We start from the raw sequence: 21,969 nt of genomic DNA, 5'->3' as shown, positions 1-21,969 counted from the left end.
CCAGTGGAGTCTTACTGTATGCCCTGGGCGAACCGTTGTTGCTCCTCTCTCAGCAAGTGGTTTGTCTCTTGCTGATTTGCATTCGCGTTTTGCAGAGCTGCATTCGCCTCTTGCAGGGCTGCATTCGTCTGTTGCTGGTTTGCATTAGCCTCTTGCAGGGCTGCATTCGTCTGTTGCTGGTTTATTAACAGCTGTTGCTGGGTTTCATTTGTGTCTTTCTGGGCAGCGACATTGTGTACCAGCGCACTCACCACGTCTTCCATCTTGTTTGGAGAGAAAAAAAACTTTTTTTTTTTTTTAAATTTCCCGCATTCTCCACCATATGTGACAAATGGCTTACTCCGGGGCTCCGCCGTCTGTCCGGGACTGTTAGAACACTGTCTTTTAGGGTAGGTTAAATGATGAGGCGTCACGTGCTGTTCCTTTAAACAGGCTATGCCTGGTTTATTCAGTCCCAGGCACTGAGACTGCCACAGTGCATACAACAGAAACACAGCAAAACAAAAAGCTGCTCACCTGAGCAATAACTTAACTTAGGTTTTCCCTGACTCAGGGTTGAAGTGGCTTTTCCACTTCCAACAATAAAACAAGGTACTTTGCAGTTTTAGACAAAAAGGAACAGAATGATTTAACCTGTTTGGGGAGAGGCTTTTCCCCTCTCTGCTTCCAGCAGCCTTCCTGTCTCCAGGCTCTTGGGGAGAGGGAAGAGGAACCAGGAAATCAGTTTTAAATACCTGATTTCTAATTAGCATGACAGGTGACAGAAATCAGGCAGCAGACAAACTCTGGTCTTGATCCCTAATCCCTCAATTCCAGCACTTGCCAAACTGTGGGATGGAGTGCATGTATTATGAGGCTGCACTCCCAGGCCAAACAGGATAGAAACTGTTCAGTATCCTGGGAGCCCTATATATGGAATTTATTACCATCCCCTGGTTTCTGTCACACATCATATAAGATAAAAAATGAGACGCCAAATGAAAGTAATAAATATACTGACATATGAAATTAAATTATGCTTGCCCGCTCCCTTTTTGGGGTACAAATTAGATTGCTTGGGACTACCTCAGCAGTGCCTTTTGTGTTAGTCAGACAGCAATGTTTGATTCTTATTAAATGCACTGTTGCATACAGCTGTTCTCAACCAAATCGCTTACCCGAAAAGTGACAAGTAGGGACTTAATTTTTCCACAACAGTATCCTCGTAAAAAAACAAAAAACTTGTAAATTATTGCAAGTAGACTGATTGACCTGTAGTTCTTGGGGTCTTCGCTATCTCCTTTCTTGTGGATGAGGATACCTATGTCATTGCTCCATTGTTCTGGAATTTTCCTCTTTTCAAGCAGCATAAGTTTTACAGGGATTTTCTCTACTTCTTCTCCAGCTTCTTTCAGGATGTAAATTGCAATTCCATCTTCCCCAGAGGCCTTCACATAGATCGTATTGCCTTTATCACTTCTTCTGGAAGGATGCATGATACATCATTGGTTGGGGGTTTTCTCGCTTTTCGTCTGCTGGGTTGGGCTGTGTGCAATTGTCTTATTGTACAATTTCTTGGAGAAGTGCTCAACTCTCTTTATGAAAGAGCACAATCTCTTTGAGTGCGATGATTTGCTTCTTCTCAATCAAAAGTCGCTGCTTCATCTTCTTTAAAGTTTTGTTATCTTCGATTATCTTATTCACAATAGTTACATTTTCTCACAGCTGTAGCAGACGTTATTGCTCCCGCTGACCGGTTGTAGCAAGACTTAGACCATTGTGTTTGCATTTGCTGAGTCCGAAAAAGCAGCAGGGCTTACATGTTATTGCACTTGCTGGCACCCCAACGGGTGCAGTAACGTCTGCTACATCTGTACACCTTCAGTTATTCGCTTCCACATCATCCTGCACAGCACTGTATTCAATTGTTGTTCTTATGTCTTGGGATTACTCCACTTCTTGTATTTTCCTCAGTAACTGTTGTCTCATCTGGTTTTTTTTCTTATACAGTTTTTTGTGAGCTATTCCACCACTTTTTTCTGCATTTTAAACTACAATCTTGTTAAAGTATTTGTTTAGTTATCCCCATAAAACATCAGTGTATATTGTTATATGTGCATATGGTAGCTGGCATATAGTTTGAAAAGCCTTACGGTGTGAAGGATCTGCCAGAGATAAAAGTTCATAATGTTTATCATAATAAATATGCTGTGGCGATTCCATCCAGATTCATGTGGGATGTTTTTATAGCTGTATTTCATTGAACTACAATAGTGCCAATAGGTCTGTACTAATTTACATGTGACCGTGTCATGATTGGCACTACAGCAGTTTAATGGCTAACCCTCTGTCTGCTACAGTATGTCTGCTCTGGGTGTTGTTGAAAAGAGTTAAAAGCCCACTACAGTTGTGTTTACTTACCCGAAGGACGAATGCCACAAGTCTAAAACAGCAGCCATTGTAGGATTTATTGAGTTCAAATTCTCCTTTATGATACGGTAATTTAACAAGAAAGACTTCTTCCAAGGTTTTGGAACTATTTCTAATCTAAAAAGGAGAAAGCATTTACAGTTTAAAGTTACTTCTAAATGTTTTACGAAGCAATTTTTGGAGACATGTGTGACAGGAGGGGGTAACCAGGCTCTCTAATAAAGGTCAAGCCCGTTTTGGTTAACCCTGATCCGTCTATAAGGGGCCCAGAGAGTCAGCACTTGGACCCAGTAACATTGTAAACACTGTTATACTGTATGTATTAAAAGCATTTTTTGTGTTTTTCCCTTTCAAGCAGGGATTGCTAGGGTATGAGCTTCAAGGGGGGTTTTGCGGAGGAACCAATGACAGAATGTGTCTAGGTTGGGGTCTGGGATTTGTCGGTTCCCCTATAAATGTACCCAGGAATCATGACTGATTCTCGGATACATGTAGGCACATTGTCCCGGCAATACCTCCCTTGAAAACGCAAGCGCGGCTCACCACTAGGGTACCCTGCTTCAGCACGGCCCGGAGGGGACAGTGAGGCACATGAATGAATGGGACTGCAGGGACCCCTGCTGTGTTAATCCGATGGGCCATTAAGAATCTCATAAAAATGTTGAGGCAATGTTGCAGCATTTACTGTGAGATTGTCCCAGAACTCTCCCAGGCAAGAGTTCTAATAGTTCTAATGGCTGCATCTGTACTTAAAACAGCAATCCTTTTATTATAAAGGAGCAGGGGGGACTGTGTGAATTATTTTATTTTTTTTAATTAAGAAGAGGGCCTTGTCCCCTTTAAAAAGATACTAGCTGAGCAGCTTGCAGCCACTTAGCCAATCAGTAATGACAACCCCACTGTTACTTGATCCTTACTGCCACTTATGGGATGACCCGACTTTGTAGTGCTTTCCCTGTGTAAGTCTGAGTCCCCGCTGGCGCTGCGCATATATATAGATATGTTCTGGCGCGCGCATTGGCGGGCACACACGCTCGGCGCTATTGTAAATAACATTTTTAAACTTTCCCGCTTGCTCAGATAGCCCGCAATTACGTCTCCCCCTCCCCCCGCGCAAGTTGCAGGACACCCGGCGCGCATACTCTAAGCATGAGCGCGCTCAGCGCCAGTGGGGACTCAGCCTAAGACATGCACATTTAAACCCTTGCAAAACCTCCCTCTAATACTAACCCTATGTGTGACTTCTGGCTTACAGTAGATAATCACTATCCTCCCAATATCATAAGCCAGAGGCCTACTGTAGGTGTTATACTTGACCCATCCCTTGACTTTATACCACATGCGGACCCTCACCAATTCTTGCCAAAAATTACCCTGAAAACATTGCTAAAATATGCCCTTTCCTTACCAAAATTAGTTCCACCAAAATTCTAATGCATGCCCTTTTAATACTGCAACTGGACAACTGTAACCTGTTCCTAGTTGGGCCCCGTCTTCTGAATGTCCACCTCTGGTCCATCCTAAGCTCTGTTGACAGGCTCATCTACCTCACCAACGTCAGCTGTTTCACTGTGCAAATCCCTACACTGGCTACCTACCCAGCAGAATCAAATTCAATGTTATGGTTTTCACCTACAAAGCTCTCCGTGACACAATCCCTCTCTACATTTTTCAATCTAATCCCCAAGAACTCTCCCACACACAGTCTCTGCATGACTCATGACCTACACCTTCAAGACTTCTCCAAGGCTGCACCCTAACTGTGAAACTTCTTACCCCCTACCGTCAGACACCCTCACCATTCACATTTTAAAAAGTTCCCTCAACCACCACCTCTTTTAAGAGGCATACCCAGAACCGTCTTATCAAGCATATGGTGAATACCATGCTTAGTGGTCTTATACTCCCAGCATGTTACAGCATATGGAACTGGTCCTTAAGTCTTTATTCTGTAAAGCTACTTCGGTTTGCTGGAGATTCATTTAGTTCTAATTTAGAAATGATTCATATGAGTGGAGCTGAACTCTTCTCTAGCACATATTGAATGGCTTTTATCATATAATACTGCTAGTTATTGAAAAGTATATAATAATATTTCTTACTCCAAACGGTGTGGTGGAAGATCTGTTTTCTTTTTGTCGTCTTTTTCCCTTGGGCCTTTTAATACAAAGTCAACTAAAACAGATACAGAAAAAGTAAGATCACTTTAATGCATTTAATATTGATATTGGAGTGATTCAATAAGCCGTATTATAATATATGCATCATTTATCTCCTCTTATTTAGAAACTTTCCTTAATTCACTAGTAGATGGATGTGGGGGGATGCATTTTAGGGTGCAAAATACCTAGATACAGATAGGCAAACTCCTCTCATAGGGACTTATTCTTTATCTGTAGAGGTAGCCAATAGGGCTGTTTTCGATCCAGATTCCCCATTCACTTCAATGGGGACTTTTGGCAACAGACAGCCCGTTCAGCTGCTTCGGCAGATATGGAAAAAGCCCTTTGGCGTCCTTTCAAAGCTAAATTTTCCTTAATACCTTCAACCCTTACATTTAATTCCAGTTGCTAACATAGCTGCTTGGTAACAAAGTGGGATATACTGTAGCTGTAGCATTCATGCAAAGGTAATTGAAGTGAATGTGCTCTAACTAATGCAGCTTGTGTGGACCCCTGAGTATAACACCAAGAAAGAGAATGGCCGCTGGCATAATCAGATAATATCCACAAAAATCATTTCAAACATCAATTATCAAGTACATCTACATAAATAAGAATGTAAATAACATGTTACCGATGGCTTTCTTTACGCTGAGAAGATAATCTTCTTTCATTTCATCCGAAAGCACATATATGCTCTCTGTGTAAACTTTTAGATGTTCGGGAACCAAGTTCAAAACATTTTCCAGCCATGAATCTTCCATTGGTGCCACATGTTCTGTGTCAATTCCATGGTTTATGTAATAATTGTATCTCTTCAAAATAAAAGAAAACAAAGGACAGGGATTATGCAAACACTGAGGGTCATATGAAAATTAAAAAAAAGTGGAAATATTTGTAATGTCTTCCCAGTTTAAATGTGCAATATGTTTATTGACTACAAATAGTGACATTTGTAAATTCCAATATAAAGACTGAGCCATAGATAGATTAGTATGTTAGTCCCAGAAATATTTAAGTGCCATTTGATAAAGTATAAGCTTTACTTGCAAAGGCAGAATAAAAGGCTATGTACTGTTGGTGATGTGTGAATACTGTATTTGAAGATCCAGGCTGAATATATAAACTTGTGTGTTAACATTTAAAGCTATGCTTCTTTATCTGTGTACATCCGTAATGGAAGTGGCTTAAAAAGTAGTGACACTGTACCAGAATTAGGAACCATATGGGCCATGTTTACTAAGCATAAGACCCTTCTCCATAAGACCCTTTTCAGCGAAACGTAGTAAATATGGCCTCATACAGCCCATTTAACTGAATATTGCCATTCTTCAGCTCAGAAAGTCTTTTATAGTTTAGTACTTTTTTTTTTAATATAAATATGACCGTTTATGTATTGAAACATTGCTACTAAGATTTTTTTGGACAATATTTCACAACGATTTATTCTCTAAAAACAGTATATTCCTTTAACTTAAAGAAGTTAAACTAAATGTGTGATAAATAAGTATTTATACTCTGGGTTCATACTGTAAATAAAAAAAAGTAGTGCTATCTGCACCATTTAATACCATTATGTCATAATTAATCTGGACTTCACTCTGTTTTTATTTTACCCAAAGATATTGTATTTACCAGGATGTCTTTTTCCAGTGCAGAAGAAGTTCCTGTGGGCGGGTGAATTTGATCATGCTCAAAAGACTGGAAAGTAGCAATGTCATTTTGCCTAAAAAAATCAAAGCAAATTTGAACAGTAGAGTTTTTACTTCAAAAAGCCTACAGTTTATAGTTTTCTGCAGCAGATAATCTCCAGCATACGCAGATGGATACACTCACATACAGGGCCACTGACAGGGGGGGCAGCTGGAACTGCTGTCCCGGACCCAGCCAGGCGGCAACCCTACAGTTCTCTTGCTGCAGGCAAGATGGGCCCCCCCATTTTCTGGCTGCTGCCCCAGCTGTCCCTCCCCTCTCTCCTCTCCTGCAGGACTGGAGGGCCCTCCCATTCCCTCGGCACCCCCATCTGTCCCTCCTTTCCCCAGGCCACTGTGGACAAGCAGGGCTCTCCTGTACACTGGCCATGCTTCTCCAGCAGGCCCACCCAAGGGCCCCAGGTAAGCCCACATGAACCAGGACCCCCTTATACCACTTTCCCAGGCCCTTTACCCCCTAAGGTGTGTGCATGGTTTTTGTTTTGGGGGTGGGGGGTGGGGGCTTATTGTGTGTGTGTTTGCGGAGGGGGGCTTATTGTGTGTGTATTGGGGGAGGGGGACTTATTGTGTTTGTATTTGAGTGTATGTTTTGGGAGGGGGGCTTATTATGTGTGTGTGTGTGTGTGTGTGTTTGTGTGTGTGTGTATTTGGGAGGGGGGATTATTGTGTGTGTATTGGGGAGAGGGGATTACAGTATTGTGTGTGTGTGTGTGTGTGTGTGTGTGTGTGTGTGTGTGTGTGTGTGTGTGTGTGTGTGTGTGTGTGTGTGTATTTGGGATGGGGGGCTTATTCTATGCGTGTATTTGGGGTGGGTGGTTTAATGCATGTCTGTATTTGGGGAGGGGGGCCTATTGTGTGTGTGTGTGTATTTGGGGAGAAGGCCTATATTGTGTGTGTGTGTGTGTGTGTATCTGTATTTGGGGAGGGGGGCCTGTTGTGTGTGTGTGTGTGTGTGTGTGCGTGCGTCTCTCTGTATTTGGAGAGGGGGCATATTGTGTGTGTGTGTCTCTGTATTGGGGGAGAGGGGCCTAGTGTGTGTGTGTGTGTGTGTGTGTGTGTGTGTGTGTGTGTGTGTGTGTGTGTGTGTGTGTGTGTGTGTGTGTGTGTGTGTGTGTATTTGTGGAGGGGGGCTTATTGTATTTGTTTGTTTTTGATTAACACACACATTAACAGCTAGAAAAACGCCTATACCCACCACATCATGAATATATATTTATGTCAAAAAGAGTGCTACTGAGTGTGGCAAATGTATACAACAAAAGACAGGAGTGCTCAATGCTACATCTAATTGACAAAACATATATTGTAATAAGTATAACGTTTAAATACTTCAATAATAATAATTGCTTGGATATTAGTATTCACAGTGATTTTAGCAGCTACAGCTGGTATACTTACTGGGATGTTTTCCATTTGTGGTGAGTAGGGGGGTGCAAGGGATTGTGGGTATATATGTTTTATGTTTGGCACTCTAACACTGCATTACCTGGAAGAAGGTCTCATCTTGAGGACCGAAACATTGGTTGGTTGCGATGCCTATGCTTTAATACATACAGTACTACTGTACTTACTTTAATATTCAGTGTGCTGTCTCTTTTTGCCAGGTATATTCTGGTGACCAGAGGGTAACTTTCACCCCTACATCTGGCCCATTGATTTATTTTGATTTATGGGGAGTGGTTCTCATTGCGGCACCAACTCTGTGTGTTGGAGATTATATATATATATATATATACCTGCCTAAGACATGCAGATGAGCATACAGTTATATATATATATATATATATATATATATATATATATATATAAAAATGAAAAAATCACACTCAGTTGGCACACTGTAAACAAATGAAGAAATGCTGATGCTTGTCCCATATGCACATGTAAAAAGTAGATTTTACCAGATTGGAGTCCGGAAAAAACGAGACAGCACACAGTCCAGTAGGTCCAATAAAGCTGTATTCAGTGTAACATGGCACCACCTCCAACGTTTCGGTCAACCAAGCGTGACCTTCCTCAGGCACGTCCCTGAGGAAGGTCACGCTTGGTTGACCGAAACGTTGGAGGTGGTGCCATGTTACACTGAATACAGCTTTATTGGACCTACTGGACTGTGTGCTGTCTCGTTTTTTCCGGACTCCAATCTGGTAAAATATATAAATATATATATATATATATATATATATATATATATATATATATATATATATATATATATATATATATATATGTGGTGTGTTTTGAGGTTAGAGCTTGCAGGGGCTGTGTGTTCATTAAATTTCAACTGGTATCAGTTGGTTGGAGGTTTGTGGCCCCTCATCCCTGGGTTTAAGATAACCCCTCTCCACTTTTTAAGTAGCAGGTTTTTCCATGTACCTGTGCAGGACTACTGAGACCATTCAGAGGTAAATGAGAATTTTCACAGGTAGTGTTAGGACCTGCATACTGGACATGTTGTGACGTGGCTGCAGGCTTATAATGCTTTAGCCAAAGGGTTTAAGTAAATGACCATTACTCATGAGAATACTAACATTGAAGTATTTAACTATGTATTTTGTCACATTGGATATTGCATTGGGTATTTTTGTTTTTTGTCATATCCATTTTATGCAAGATAATATCTTATTAGCCTTTAAAGCTAGTGCCTCTAATAACAAATGGAACATAATTTGAATAAATATCTGGTCGTATTCATGAATAAGTATCTATGCAAAAAACTTCCACGATGGACATTTAATTTCCATGCACTTTTGCCTGTAGTGCCAAATTAATACAACATTTGCTTATATATTCCCCCAAAAAGTTATCTTATATTCCATATGGTGAACTGAATGATACCTGGGAAATAATAAAATATATGCAAAAATATTTAAAATGGTTTATTTGCATATTTTTCCATGTATCATTCATTTTACCACGTGGAATATAGGTTCATTTTTAAAGGGGGAGATGTAAGCAAATGGACGTTTTCTAGCATTATCTTATGGTTTGGACATGCAAGGGCTGTTTACGGAATAAGCAGAGATACATTTCCATGTGATATTGCCAGTTTTGGCACAGAAATGCCATCGCATTTTAATGTAAAGGCCAATATCTGTGCATCTTCAGAAGAGTTAATGCAACCAGATCTGCATGGTCTGTTACGACAGAACCAGGAAATTTAGCTAGGTACAGTACACTATACATTTACAACTGTATGACAAAAAAAGTGAAATAAAGAAAAATAAATTCATAACACACATGATGATATCAACAAGAGCACTTCTGAATCGTTCACGATCTTTCTTTGGGTGAGAGTAGCTTCTTCTCATTTTGGAAGTGGAAGGTCCAGTAGATAAATCATCCACTCTTGTTGATCCATATGCAGTGGAACCAACATCAATAAGCTTGTTCCTTTTTTGTTTTGGAATGGCAAATGTTCCTGTAGTATAAAAAAAATACTTACGTTGATATATTAATGCATTAGTGCCGAATTGTATTAACAATGTTGAAAAATTAGATACATTTTAAGGGACCAACATAGTTCTGCACAAAAATAGGTACTGAGAGGTATACCAAAGCAGAATTCACTTGGAGCACTCCATTCCTAGTGGAAAAAAGCAAAACTTTTATTGGACCGTACGTAATAAAAATTAAGAATACACTCACATATATGATAAAGCATGAAGCAGCTCCAGAGTGGAGTGCATGGATCAGTGATATTGATCTTAGTCATCAAAGCAATTTAGTATAGCAGACCCAAGTCATAAACTTACTGAGCCATTCATGGAGCATAGCAGTATTTCAGTTCAAAGCATATGTATTGTTTAACAGTATTTCAATTTTCAAATCAAATAATATATTTTGTACTCTTGGCACTATTATTTGGGGCGAGAGCAACTAGTAATAGTATAAGCGGGGTCAGCTATGCTTTAATGAATGCTCATTAAAGTGAAACAATATTAACAAATGAGCTTGGATTTCAGTTTCATCATTTTAAGACTTTGGGTCTGCTATACTGTCAAATTGATTTGAATACTAAGATTGACATAACTGATCCATGCCCTCCACTCTGGAGCTGCCTCATGTTTTTAGTGTATGTTTTATCATATATGTGTGTGTGTGTTTTATTAGTTTTGGTACAATGAAAGTTAAGCTTTGTTCTTTTTTTCTACTAGAAGTGCTCCCAAGTGAACTCTGCTAGGGTTACGATGACCAGACGTATCAGTTTAGCTGGGACAGTCCCAGGTTTTAATGAGCTGTCCCGGTTCTCCAATAATTGTCAAAATGTCCCGGTTTTGCAAGGACTGTCACGGTTATTAATGATCCATTTTCCTCCCGGTTTGAGCGGGTAGGAGGAGAGCTGAGGTTGGAGGAGATCAGAGGAGGATACTGGCTGCTGAGCGTGGAGCTGATCACAGAATAGCTGTAGCCGGTAGGAGGGAGGAGAGCAGAGCTGTCTGACTGCTTAAACACTTCTGGGTAGCAGGTGGCACTGCAGAGCACCGCATACTGCTGCGGCAGCTTTTATTTTAACATTTCCTGGGGGGCGTAGCGGTTGCATTTTCTGAATTCCACATGCTTCACCGCATTCATGTCTTTGGTACTGAAGACGTTACAATACTGTATCAATTTAGGCGTTTCATAATAAAAACTAAATGCATAGTTTCTTTTTTTACATACAGTAACTGTACTGGATTTCTCCTGTCCTGCAATGAGTACACCGCCGCAGTCCCTGTGCAAAATCCCCGACATAACGTACGCTTATTTAATATGGTCCGCAATTAATGCAGCAGATGATAATATAGCCACAGTTGGTCAAATTTATCAATATTTTATCGAAAATTATGACTTTTACAAATTTTCACCAGATGCTCGTGTGTGGAAGCGTGCAATAAGGAAAAAGTTATGTATCGATCCATGTTTTTTTCGTATTGCTCCTGCACCCGGAGTTAGAGGAGGAGGGTATTGGGGTGTTGCGCCAGATTTTCCCAGTATCTTTGATCATGAAGACTTCAAAAGGCGAAAGGTCATGGTAAAACCAACTAAGATTAGTCAGTCCCAGGCCAGGAATGGAACAGCGCCAGCTTACAATAACGGTACGACCGTCACTGAAAACCTGTTGACCGGCAACCCTTGCTATCTGTCCCCTCCTGGATACCTGCAGCCTGAGCAAGATTTCACGTATAGATACCAGCAAGCTTGCATGTACCAAAAAGATTTCCAGCTTCATCAGCTCTCAACAACAGGTGTAGCATGCCCGCTGTCACCTGTCAACTACGTGTATAATCAAGAATACGGGACTGGTGGCAGTGGCTCGGCGCCAACCGATTGGCAAAGTCTATAGTGAAGGTAAAAACCTGCAGTCAAGCTGCCGTATTTTATTCTTTTTTTTAAATATTAATACATTATGCACACAGACAAGCGATTAGTTATTGCAGAATGGTCCGTTCTCCTGTAATCAATCGCTTTGCTTATGGTTATTTAGTTCTATTATTTTATTCACAATTCTAGAAAATATAGTCCAGCACTATGATTGGCTGAGCAGCTTCTACAGTAGATACTGAACAATTGGTGGACAGCTAGGCGCGTGCACGCACTGTATGTCTCATTGGAACCTTGTTGAAACGCATATGCGTGTCATCACATTTAGGCGCATGCGTGTATGTGAACAAGAGACGCCCCTGAGAAAATTATTGTGGGAACTTCTTTATGGTACTGACTAATTTTAACCAACCATTACAGTATGTGATATGTTATACAATACTTACTGTACAGTATGTTTTAGAAAACACTGACATTTTTATAAAAGGTTGCACAATGAAACAATGAAACAATATATAAAAAATTCAACTTTGTTTTATTTTTTTGTAGTTAAAACATTATGTTATAAATTATGAACAACAGAACAATCTATCAGCAGCAATAACGGAAAAATATAACATACGGTACCAGTAATAATTGTATTTTTCCACAGAAAAGAAACTTTGTCATCAAGCGGAGAACAACAAATGGAGGGATTTCGATGGATAATATCGCTTTTTTTAACGTTGTAAAAATCCAAGTACTGGAGGCAACAATTTAGTGACAGTGCCATTTTTATTGATTAGGATAGAATAACTGTGAGCTTTATAGAAAACCTTAAACAGTATGCTGATGTTTTCATATACAATACTTTTTTACATACTGTTTAAGAAACCCGAAAAATAAAAAATTATAATCTTTTATTCTATGCAATATGTATTTATTCTACAGTATACAGTATGTATATTCTATACCTGTATGTACAGTATTGTTTTAATACTGTTTTGATTTAATGCGCATGCCTACAGTACAGTATGTCTCATGGAACCTTGTTGAAACGCATACTGTATGCCTATCATCACATTTATGCACATGCGTGTACAGTATGTGAACAAGAGACAAGTAAAAACATTTATTTATAACTTTTGACCATTGTTATAAAAGGTGACATAATTAAACAATTTAAAAGAATCAACATTTTTTTTATTTATTTGGAGTAAGTAAAAACATTTATTTATAACTTTTGAACAGACGAACAATCACGCAGCGAATTCGATCCCCACCAGTCTGTCCTTCCAGGGACGAGCCCTTGTGTGCCTCAAAATGCCATTTATGGAGTCTCTCACGATTCTCATTAAATGATCGGTAATTGTAAAATAACACCGCAATTCCTCCACAATAGTTCTCCTTACATTTTCAGGAAGAGCCTTTTTGACGCGACTCCCTTCGTAATTCACGTTGTGGGTCCACCCGCAGTACACCTCGTAACTTACGTGGTGTTTGAAGATGTACATGGCATATCTCTGGGCTATACCAGCACTTGCAACATTATATTTCTCCCTGATTTGCTGGGGCAGGTCGCGCATGCTGATGTCGGGCACGGTTTCAATGCAAGCGTGTATGGGTGTGATTCTGGGAGCGGGTGTGCTTCTGGGAGCGGGTGTGCTTCTGGCAGCGGATGAGGGTAGGTGGTCTGGGAGGATGCTTTCCTCCTGCATTAGTCGCCTTATCTGTGTTGTCATATCCTGGCGTGGTCTTGACGGGGATGTCATGTCATCCTCGTCAATGGCATACATGAACACATATTCTTCAGACGGAGGGGGTACGCTTGGTGATGGAAGGGTGAAGGTCACATCCATGCCACCCTCCTGCTCCTGCATCCAACATACAGGGGCAGGAAATCCAAGCAAACTATCTATCCCCGCTATGTCAGTCTCTATCTTCTCCATACGCTTATCCATCTTCTCCATCCACCTATTCATATTTAGCATGGTCTCTAAAAGAAGATCGATCTTTACCACCATAGAGTTCTCAGGGATATCGACACTGAACCCATTCAGCATGCGGGCTAACGAGCTGGATCTTGTGCTAGGAGTGCTGTGGACATCTGAGTGGATGGGTGCTGGAGCGGATGAGATAGGGGTTCCCTGGAGAGCAGCGTTGTCGATGGGTGCAAGAGAAGGTGTCCTGGGGGTTCCTTGGAGAGTAGCGTCGTCGATGGGTGCAAGAGAAGGTGTCCTGGGGGTTCCCTGGAGAGCAGCGTCTTGATGGGTGCAAGAGAAGGTGTCCTGGAGGTTCCCTGTAGAGCAGCGTCGTCGGTGGGTGCAAGAGAAGGTGTCCTGGGGGTTCCCTGGAGAGCAGCGTCGTTGATGGGAGCAAGAGAAGGTGTCCTGGGGGTTCCCTGGAGAGCAGCGTCGTTGATGGGTGCAGGAGAAGGTGTCCTGGAGGTTCCCGGGAGAGCAGCATCGTCGATCGGTGCAGGAGAAGGTGGCATAGGGGTTCCCTGTAGAGCAGCGTCGTCGATGGGTGGCTGCCATTTGTTTTGCGTTTTTTCTACATCAGCGAATTTCTTCTTGACATAATAAGGCCCAGGCTTCTTAGCCTTTGGAGTCTTCAGAAGGTTTTCTTTATTAGCCTTGGCCTTTTACTTAGGGTTTGGCTCAGAAAAGGCTCCTGCCTTTCACTTTTTCGGCACGGCAGGCACGGCAGGCACGGCAGAAGAATTTTTTTTTTTTTTCGTTTCTCGACATGTGCCTGCATAACAATTCTTGATATTCTGAGAATCAATCATTACTGTAGCTTTTTAATTCTACACTAGTGATGTACGTACTTTATGAGGTGGGTGGCATACTGTGATTTTTATTACCTCTACATTGGGTAAAGAGAAACCTAATTATTAAAGATACAGACAACATTACAGTTCTTTATAGATTAAATGATACTGTACAGACCCTCCAAAACCACATAATATGATGAGGTTTTGTAAGCTCTATATGCTCTAATTTATTTATAAAATGTTTTACCAGGAAATAATACATTGAGAGTTACCTGTCGTTAATTTCATCTACAAGAACCCTAATGTTAGCCCCCTAAAAGGTATCACAACCTACAATGAAACTACATTTCTCCAGGACCAATACGGCTACTAAAACTTTGAACTAAACTTAAAGCCAAGTAAGGAAAAATTATAAATCAGCTGATGTGCTGACTTATGAGGCACTTACTGGGTGACAAGTCATAAGGTTCACGGACACCTTTTTGCTCTTCTTCTTTCTGTTCTCTTAGAAGAAATGTGGGTGAAGTTTTTTTCCATTGGGGCTTATAGCTCACCTAAAACAAAAGAGATCCTGTTATTTTAGGACATAAATAGTCGTGTTCTACTTTATCTTAAGCAACATTCTGTATGGGGATAATAAACAGCCTCTTACAAAAGGTGCAGTTCACACTACTCGTTTTCTTTATGTACCACTCCCCCTTTTTTTACATCGATAGGAAGCAGGGGTAACCTGGGGCTAAAAAGTGCAATTTTCAGAAAATGGAGCAATGCATCAAAACAAACTTCTATGCACACTTTGTTTATGTTGATAGATCACCCCAAAAGATAGGTTTATGTAGAAATGTGTGATAAGTGCATGAAACGTAAAATGAATCGTTTGAAAAAAGAAGTCCTGTCCCAAAGAGATTACAATCTTAGGCTGCGTTCCTGCTGGTGCTGACCGTGCTCATGCTTGAGAACGGTGACGTCACCAACTCTCCAAGCATGAGCACCGGGTGTCCTGTCTATTTTGCAAGCACGCGCGTGGGGGCATGTTGACTGCGCTTCAAACTCTTTTTTTTTTTTGTCTCCCCAAGCTCCACGCTTGGGAGAGCGTGCGTGCCCGTGTGGCCGCGTGACCGGGGACGTGAGTATTAAGATTCCAATAAATAAACTCGGCAAGTGCCGCGTGCTCAGCGCTAGCGTGGACGCAGCCTAAGGCCGAGTCCATAGAAGGACAGGCCGCGCTGAGCCGTGCAGACGCTCCGCTCTGAGCCCCTGCATCCTCCAAGAGGATGTCTTTAGAGGGGGCTCACGCGAGCGTCCCCAGGCGTGCTGAGGCGCTGGATTTTTCAGCCGACAGCCAAGCTGTTTTTCAGAGCGCTGTCGGCTGAAAACATCCGATCAGTGCGGAGCAGCGTCAACGTCACGGCGCCGTGACGACGGTGCGTCGCGGGCGGTTGGCCCAGCGACGTCACTACCCCGCCTCCCTCAGTCTCCCCCCACCTCCGATCGCGCCCGCTGGCTCGCCTGCATGGGCATGAAATCGCGCAGATTTCAGCAGGCGAGCCTCAGCGTCAGCGCGCCTCAGCCCTGCTACCCCCTCTATGGCCCCAGCCTTAGTGTTATTTTAGGAGATTTACAGAGACAGTAGAAGTATATAAAAATGTACTGGTTAATAGAGAATGGATAAGAGAGGGTAGTTGAACGTGTATTTTGTTATATTTACAGTAGGTTAGATTTCAAAAGGGGCTTTAAGATATGGAGAAGAAACTTGGCATTGGCATATAGAGGAGGGGATGAGTTCCAGAGAAAGGGAGCAGCAAGTGACAAATGTTTTAGGTATCAAAGGCTTGTAGATATAAAAGGAGCAGAGAGGAGATGGCCTTGAGCAGAGCCGAGCAGGGGCAATAACCAGTGGTGGATTTGCCATTTGCCCTATTATCTGTATTAGGGAGGGGGCGGTATTATGTGTATTGAAGAGAGGGCGGTATTATGTGCATGAGGAGAGTGCGGTATTATGTGTACAGTAGAGTTTCGGTTATCCGACCTAAACAGGACCAAGACCGTGTTGGATAATACGGAAATATGAGGGGAGAGTGAAAAAAATCCAATATTAATGCAGTATAACTTTGTAATATATTAAATACAGTACAGTGTAAGTTTGTATACTACATACATACACATGTATTTGGTTTATTAAAACAGTACATAATTATTCAACAGTTAGGCCACAATTGCCTTCTGCAGTGCGACTGTATCATGTGACTCGTGCGGTGCGCGTGCGATATTTGCACTGAAGGCAGGAGACATCGGGAGGTAAAAGGGAGATGTGGCTGTGATTTCACGCGAGCTGTTCGCCCTCATTGGCTGAACCGCTTCACGTGACTGACTTCACGCGGCCATTTCTTGGAGATACAAATTAATTTGTCTCTCCTGGATTCTGACTCTCCATCGTGCCTCCGCACGGTCGCGCACATTATGTGAACCTTTGACGATTGCAGGAATTTGTTTTGGTGGCACACAACGCCGCAGGCACTATAATCGCAGCCTTATTGCTTAAAGAAATTAGTTATTGACAATTGTTTCCCAGCATTGTTTCTCTTTCTTGCAGCAATGTCGCGCCACCGTCTCAATAACATGACATCAGTAGCAGTTGCCTCCCCTTGTTGTTCAACGTAAACCAGTGCCGCCTCGCGTGCATTGACTCCTTCGTTATGACTCATTCTCTCAATTCGGTCATGTCCCATCCCAGTCCCAGCATCAATCTCTTCATCCTGATTTACCAGAGCTATTATGTCGTGTTCAGTCAACTCCTGTTGCTCGTCTTTGTCCATCCATTCATCTATATCATTATCATTAAATTCCTCAATGCATGGAATTTGTTGTAATAAATGTAGCAGGTTATCGGAATTTTCGGCCATAATTTCTTGTGCTTCGTCTTCTGAAAGCAAATTTCTCCATGATCTGTACAAAGTTTGTGGTTCAATATCTGCCCATGATTGTGCTATCCAATAAAAAAAAAAAAAAAAACATCTTTTACTGTAGATTAACTTTCTTTAGTTTATCTAGCATATCATCTCCATCATCTATTGCTTGAGCGAAGTTCAAAGCATATGACGATATTTTTTCTTTAAAGCTGCAAGCACACCTTGGTACATAGGTTGGCACAATGAGGTGACATTAGGAGGAAGAAAATGTACTTTAATGTCCCCACTCCCCAGTTCATCCTCATTAGGATATGAATTGGGGAGTGCATTAGGTGCATTATCCATGACAAGGATTTATTTCCTTGGTAAGTGTTGTTCTACTGAAGAAACAATTAGTTTGAAAACCCAGTCTCGGAAAATTTCTGAATCCATCCATGCACTCTTCTGATTCTTGTACAAAACTGGTAAAGCAGTAACAGTTACAGTAGGTTTTTGAAAGCCTGTGAGTTCTTGACCTTCCCAATTAATGTGAGTTTCACTTTGTGGTTACCTGTATCATTACTGCAGGCTAGAATTGTCACTCTTTCCTTACTTCGTCTATAGCCAGGAGCTGGAGCTTCAGCCCGGGAAGCTAGAGTTTTTGAAGGTAACATTTAATAGCTAAGGCCTGTTTCATTGCAGTTATATATATGCTCACGTGAAATCCTTCATTGTCGATGAGACTGTGAAATATTGCTTTAAATTTCTTAAATTCAAAAGAATTTGCCGATAGTTTTTCGCCACAGATATTGAGCTGCCTCACCCCGTATTCCCGTACCATTTTTTCAGCGATTAAGCCAGCCTACACTAGCCGTGAAATCATGTTCCCCTTCATTCATTTGGAAAATTAGAGCTTTATCATGCAGGATCGGTCTGGTGATAGGCATTCCCTTATCTCTTTGCTGTGTGAACCATAAGAACAAAGTTTCACTGACCTTTTCATAATAACATTTTTTCATAATCACATTTTTCATTGTTTTCCTATCTTTCAGCCCATCCCTTGAGTAACCGATGAGAGCACCACTTTTCCAACTCACTTCTTTTTCTCTTCCAGTCACTAACCATAACTCACCCAACACCTAATTCGGATGCAATTTCTTTCATGGACTCGCCTTTGCCCAATCTCTTTAAGGCTTCAAATTTTTGTTTAATTGAAAGAACCACTCTCTTTCTCTTTTGACTTGTCATGTTTAACACTAGACGAGCAAACAAAGCTACAATGCTTGCTCGCAATGCAGATATGCTGCGAGCGGCGGGAGCGGGTCGTGCGCGCAGATGTTGGATAAAATGGAAGGTCAGATAACCGAAGGTCGGATAATTCGGGCTCTAATGTATTGAGGAGAAGGGAGTATTATGTGTATTGAGGTGAGGCCGGTATTATGTGTATTGAGGAGAGGGCGGTATTATGTGTATTGAGGAGAGGGCGGTATTATGTGTATTGAGGAGAGGGCGGTATTATGTGTATTGAGGAGAGGGCACTATTATGTTTATTGAGGAGAGGGCAGTATTATGTTTATTGAGGTGAGGCCGGTATTATGTGTATTGAGGAGAGGGCGGTATTATGTGTATTGAGGAGAGGGCGGTATTATGTGTATTGAGGAGAGGGCGGTATTATGTGTATTGAGGAGAGGGCGGTATTATGTTTATTGAGGAGAGGGCACTATTATGTTTATTGAGGAGAGGGCAGTATTATGTGTACTGGTGGGAGGGGGGTATTATGTGTATGGAGGTGCAGGGCCTCCGACGGGGGACAGCCGGGACAGGTGTTCAGGGCCCGGTTGCTGCAGGGGGCCCGGCGGCGGCGCTACAAGTTTGCCCCGATCTCTGGCCAGGCCCGGCTGCCAGTCGTGGCTTGGCCCCTGGCTCTCCATCAGCTGCATGCCTCTTCCTCACTCTGTGTCCCAAGCGGAGCTTCCAACTTTGGCAGCACGCGACAGACTTCTCTGACGTCAGCCCGAGCGGAAGTAAGCTGGACCTCAGTGCGTGCTGACTTTGGAAGCTCGGCATGGGACAGAGTGAGGAAGAGGCCTGCAGCTGATGGAGAGCCAGGGCCCAGCCGCAACCGTCAGCCGGGTATGGCTAGAGATTGGGGCCAACTTGCAGCGCTGGCCACTGGGCCCCCTGCAGCCACCGGGCCCAGCCTGGCCATCCACAAGGCAAGTCTATTTTTTTATATGTATTTGGGGAAGGAAGTGGGGGTCTTTTATATGTATTGGGTGGAGTCTTTTTATATGTATTGGGAGGGTGGGGGTCTTTTTATATGTATTGGGGGAGTGGGGTCTTTTTAATATGTACTAGGGTGGTGGGGGATATCTTTTTAAAATGTATTGGGGATGACTTTAATATGTTTTGGGGGTGGGATCTTTTTAATATGTGTTGGGGGAGGGTGTCTTTTTAATATGTATTGGGGGTGGGATCTTTTTAATATGTATTGGGGGAGGGTGTCTTTTTATTATGTATTTTGTGGGGGGGATTGAGTGAGAGTGGGGTCAATGACGGAAGGTGGGGGCAAATGAGAGGGGGCGAGGGAGGGAGTTAGTGAGGAAAAGAGGGATTAAGAGTGAGACGCATGGGAGATAAATATATGCAAGGCGGGAGGGGGTGAGTGAGGAAGAGGGAGTGAGACGGAGGGGAGAGAAATACATGGGAAGAGGGGGGAAATAGAGGGGGCTCATGAGGTGTGAAATGGGGGGTGGGGCTTGCAATACCGCCGACTCCACGGGGAGGGGGGGGGGACCCAGACGTAACTCTAGTCCTGGGAAATCTGTCTGCGGCCCTGTTGAGGAGAGGGGGTATGTGTACTGGGGAAGGGATTCTCACTATAGAATCAGAACTACTCTCATCGTTGTCATTTGGTGATATTATCGATTCATTTGATGTTTCGAAGGTGAGACGAAAAATGTAGGGGTGGCAAAAAGGTATGGGCTGAAGGGCGGCAAAATTGTAAATCCACCACTGGCAATAACTGAAAAACAAACTCCACAGATTGACAGATTAAAAAGCTGAAATGTATTTGAAAATCAATGAAAATAATTAAATCTCATAATTGGGAATTAATAATAATATACAACTTTCTGTCTTTAGTAACTTCTTTTTACAAATATTAAAAAGGCATTACCGGCTGGTAGTATTTTAAAACTTATTTTAAATCCTTCCTGCACTGGGGGGGTTCCCATGGAGATATGCAGTTTTCCAGAGATATTTGTATTTTTTTTTGTGTCAGTTCTGACATACAAAAATTGATAAATATGGCCACGAACTACAAACATAGCCACCGATATCACCAATAGATGATGTCACGGCTTTTCTATTGAGCCAATGAGCTCTGTGGGATACCCGGTTCAGGTCAAATGAAAAAAATAAAATGATGCTGGCATGCCCTTCGGAGGACAATTTGAGTACAAAGAGTGTGAATATTACCTCTAGTAGTTGTGGTAAAAATCGTAATGGAGACTTCGGTAATTTTCCTTTGCTATATTTTGCAGGCTGTAAAAAAAAAATATTTTCACCTTAAAATATAAATATATATAAATGTCAAATAATAAAATGTTTAAAAGGGGTGTAGGTATAACAGTTTGCATTTTTACATAGAAAACTATAATATTATTTTTTGGGAGAACATTGAGGGTGATATGAGATAAAATACCTTTCACCAACAGAAAATGTAAAGCAATGCATTTTTTAGCTATGTATAAGGACATCTCCCTTATAGATATGTAGGGTTTGCCAGTATGGGGATAACGGTTGGATTAAAATGTATAAAGATTATTTGAATTAAATACAACATGTGATATTCTTGAATTCACATAATCCTGTACCACATTGTTATTCAGTTTGAAATAGGGCAATTGTTCTTCTGTGTTTTGTGGCATGTAAATGGCACCCCTGGGTATACGCAAATAATAATAATAATAATAATAATTTATAGTGCATTACAAGGTTTGAAAAAAAAAAAAAAAAAAAAAAAGGTGGGAGCCTATTTGATTCTAATAAATACATAATTGCAGAATTCATGGAAGCTCCAACGCTTATATAAGAGATAGTTCCCTAAAGTGTTAGGCTGAGTCCCCTGTGCCGCTGACCGCGCTCATTCTTGGAGAGCAATGACGTCACCATCTCTCCAAGCAAGAGCAATCGCTGCCCTGCAAATTTTTTAGAGCAGGAGCGTGGCTATTACAGGAGGGGGCGTGGCTATTACGGGAGGGGGCGTTTCATTGGCTGGATCGGGGATGTCTCTGTGTCTGTGTGTGTCTCTGTGTCTGTGCGTGTGTGTGCGTGTGTGTGCGTGTGTGTGCGTGTGTGTGCGTGTGTGTGCGTGTGTCTGTGCGTGTCTGTGCGTGTGTGTGTGCGTGTGTGTGCGTGTGTGTGCGTGTCTGTGCGTGTCTGTGCGTGTCTGTGCGTGTCTGTGCATGTCTGTGCGTGTGTGCGTGTCTGTGCGTGTCTGTGCGTGTGTGTGCGTGTCTGTGCGTGTCTGTGCGTGTGTGCGTGTCTGTGCGGTGTGTGCGTGTCTGTGCGTGTCTGTGCGTGTGTGCGTGTGTGCGTGTGTGTGTCTGTGCGTGTCTGTGTGTGTGTGTGCGTGTCTGTGTGTGTGTGCGTGTCTGTGTGTGTGTGCGTGTCTGTGTGTGTGTGCGTGTCTGTCTGTGTGTGCGTGTCTGTGTGTGCGTGTCTGTGTGTGCGTG

At 42.2% G+C, this 21,969-nt stretch overlaps 1 protein-coding gene across 1 annotated transcript in view; it reads right to left on the bottom strand.

The window, feature by feature from the left end:
- Nucleotides 1–1,251: 1,251 nt before the first annotated feature.
- The window catches only part of LOC142478303 (dynein axonemal heavy chain 7-like), a gene marked incomplete at its 3' end in the record, with an annotated part of 31,883 nt that continues 11,165 nt past the window's right edge, over nt 1,252–21,969 (bottom strand). The window contains exons 2-9 of the mRNA XM_075582460.1: nt 20,711–20,776; nt 14,791–14,896; nt 9,524–9,704; nt 6,207–6,297; nt 5,206–5,386; nt 4,512–4,584; nt 2,401–2,526; nt 1,252–1,461 (exon numbers count right to left, since the gene is read on the bottom strand). Coding sequence (XP_075438575.1) covers nt 1,252–1,461; nt 2,401–2,526; nt 4,512–4,584; nt 5,206–5,386; nt 6,207–6,297; nt 9,524–9,704; nt 14,791–14,896; nt 20,711–20,776 — 1,034 coding nt within the window. The remainder of the gene's footprint in view (nt 1,462–2,400; nt 2,527–4,511; nt 4,585–5,205; nt 5,387–6,206; nt 6,298–9,523; nt 9,705–14,790; nt 14,897–20,710; nt 20,777–21,969) is intronic.

Source organism: Ascaphus truei, unplaced genomic scaffold, assembly GCF_040206685.1.
Source record: "Ascaphus truei isolate aAscTru1 unplaced genomic scaffold, aAscTru1.hap1 HAP1_SCAFFOLD_2373, whole genome shotgun sequence".
In the NCBI taxonomy this organism is placed as follows: domain Eukaryota; kingdom Metazoa; phylum Chordata; class Amphibia; order Anura; family Ascaphidae; genus Ascaphus; species Ascaphus truei.
This window is presented reverse-complemented; position numbering and strand designations above follow the sequence as displayed.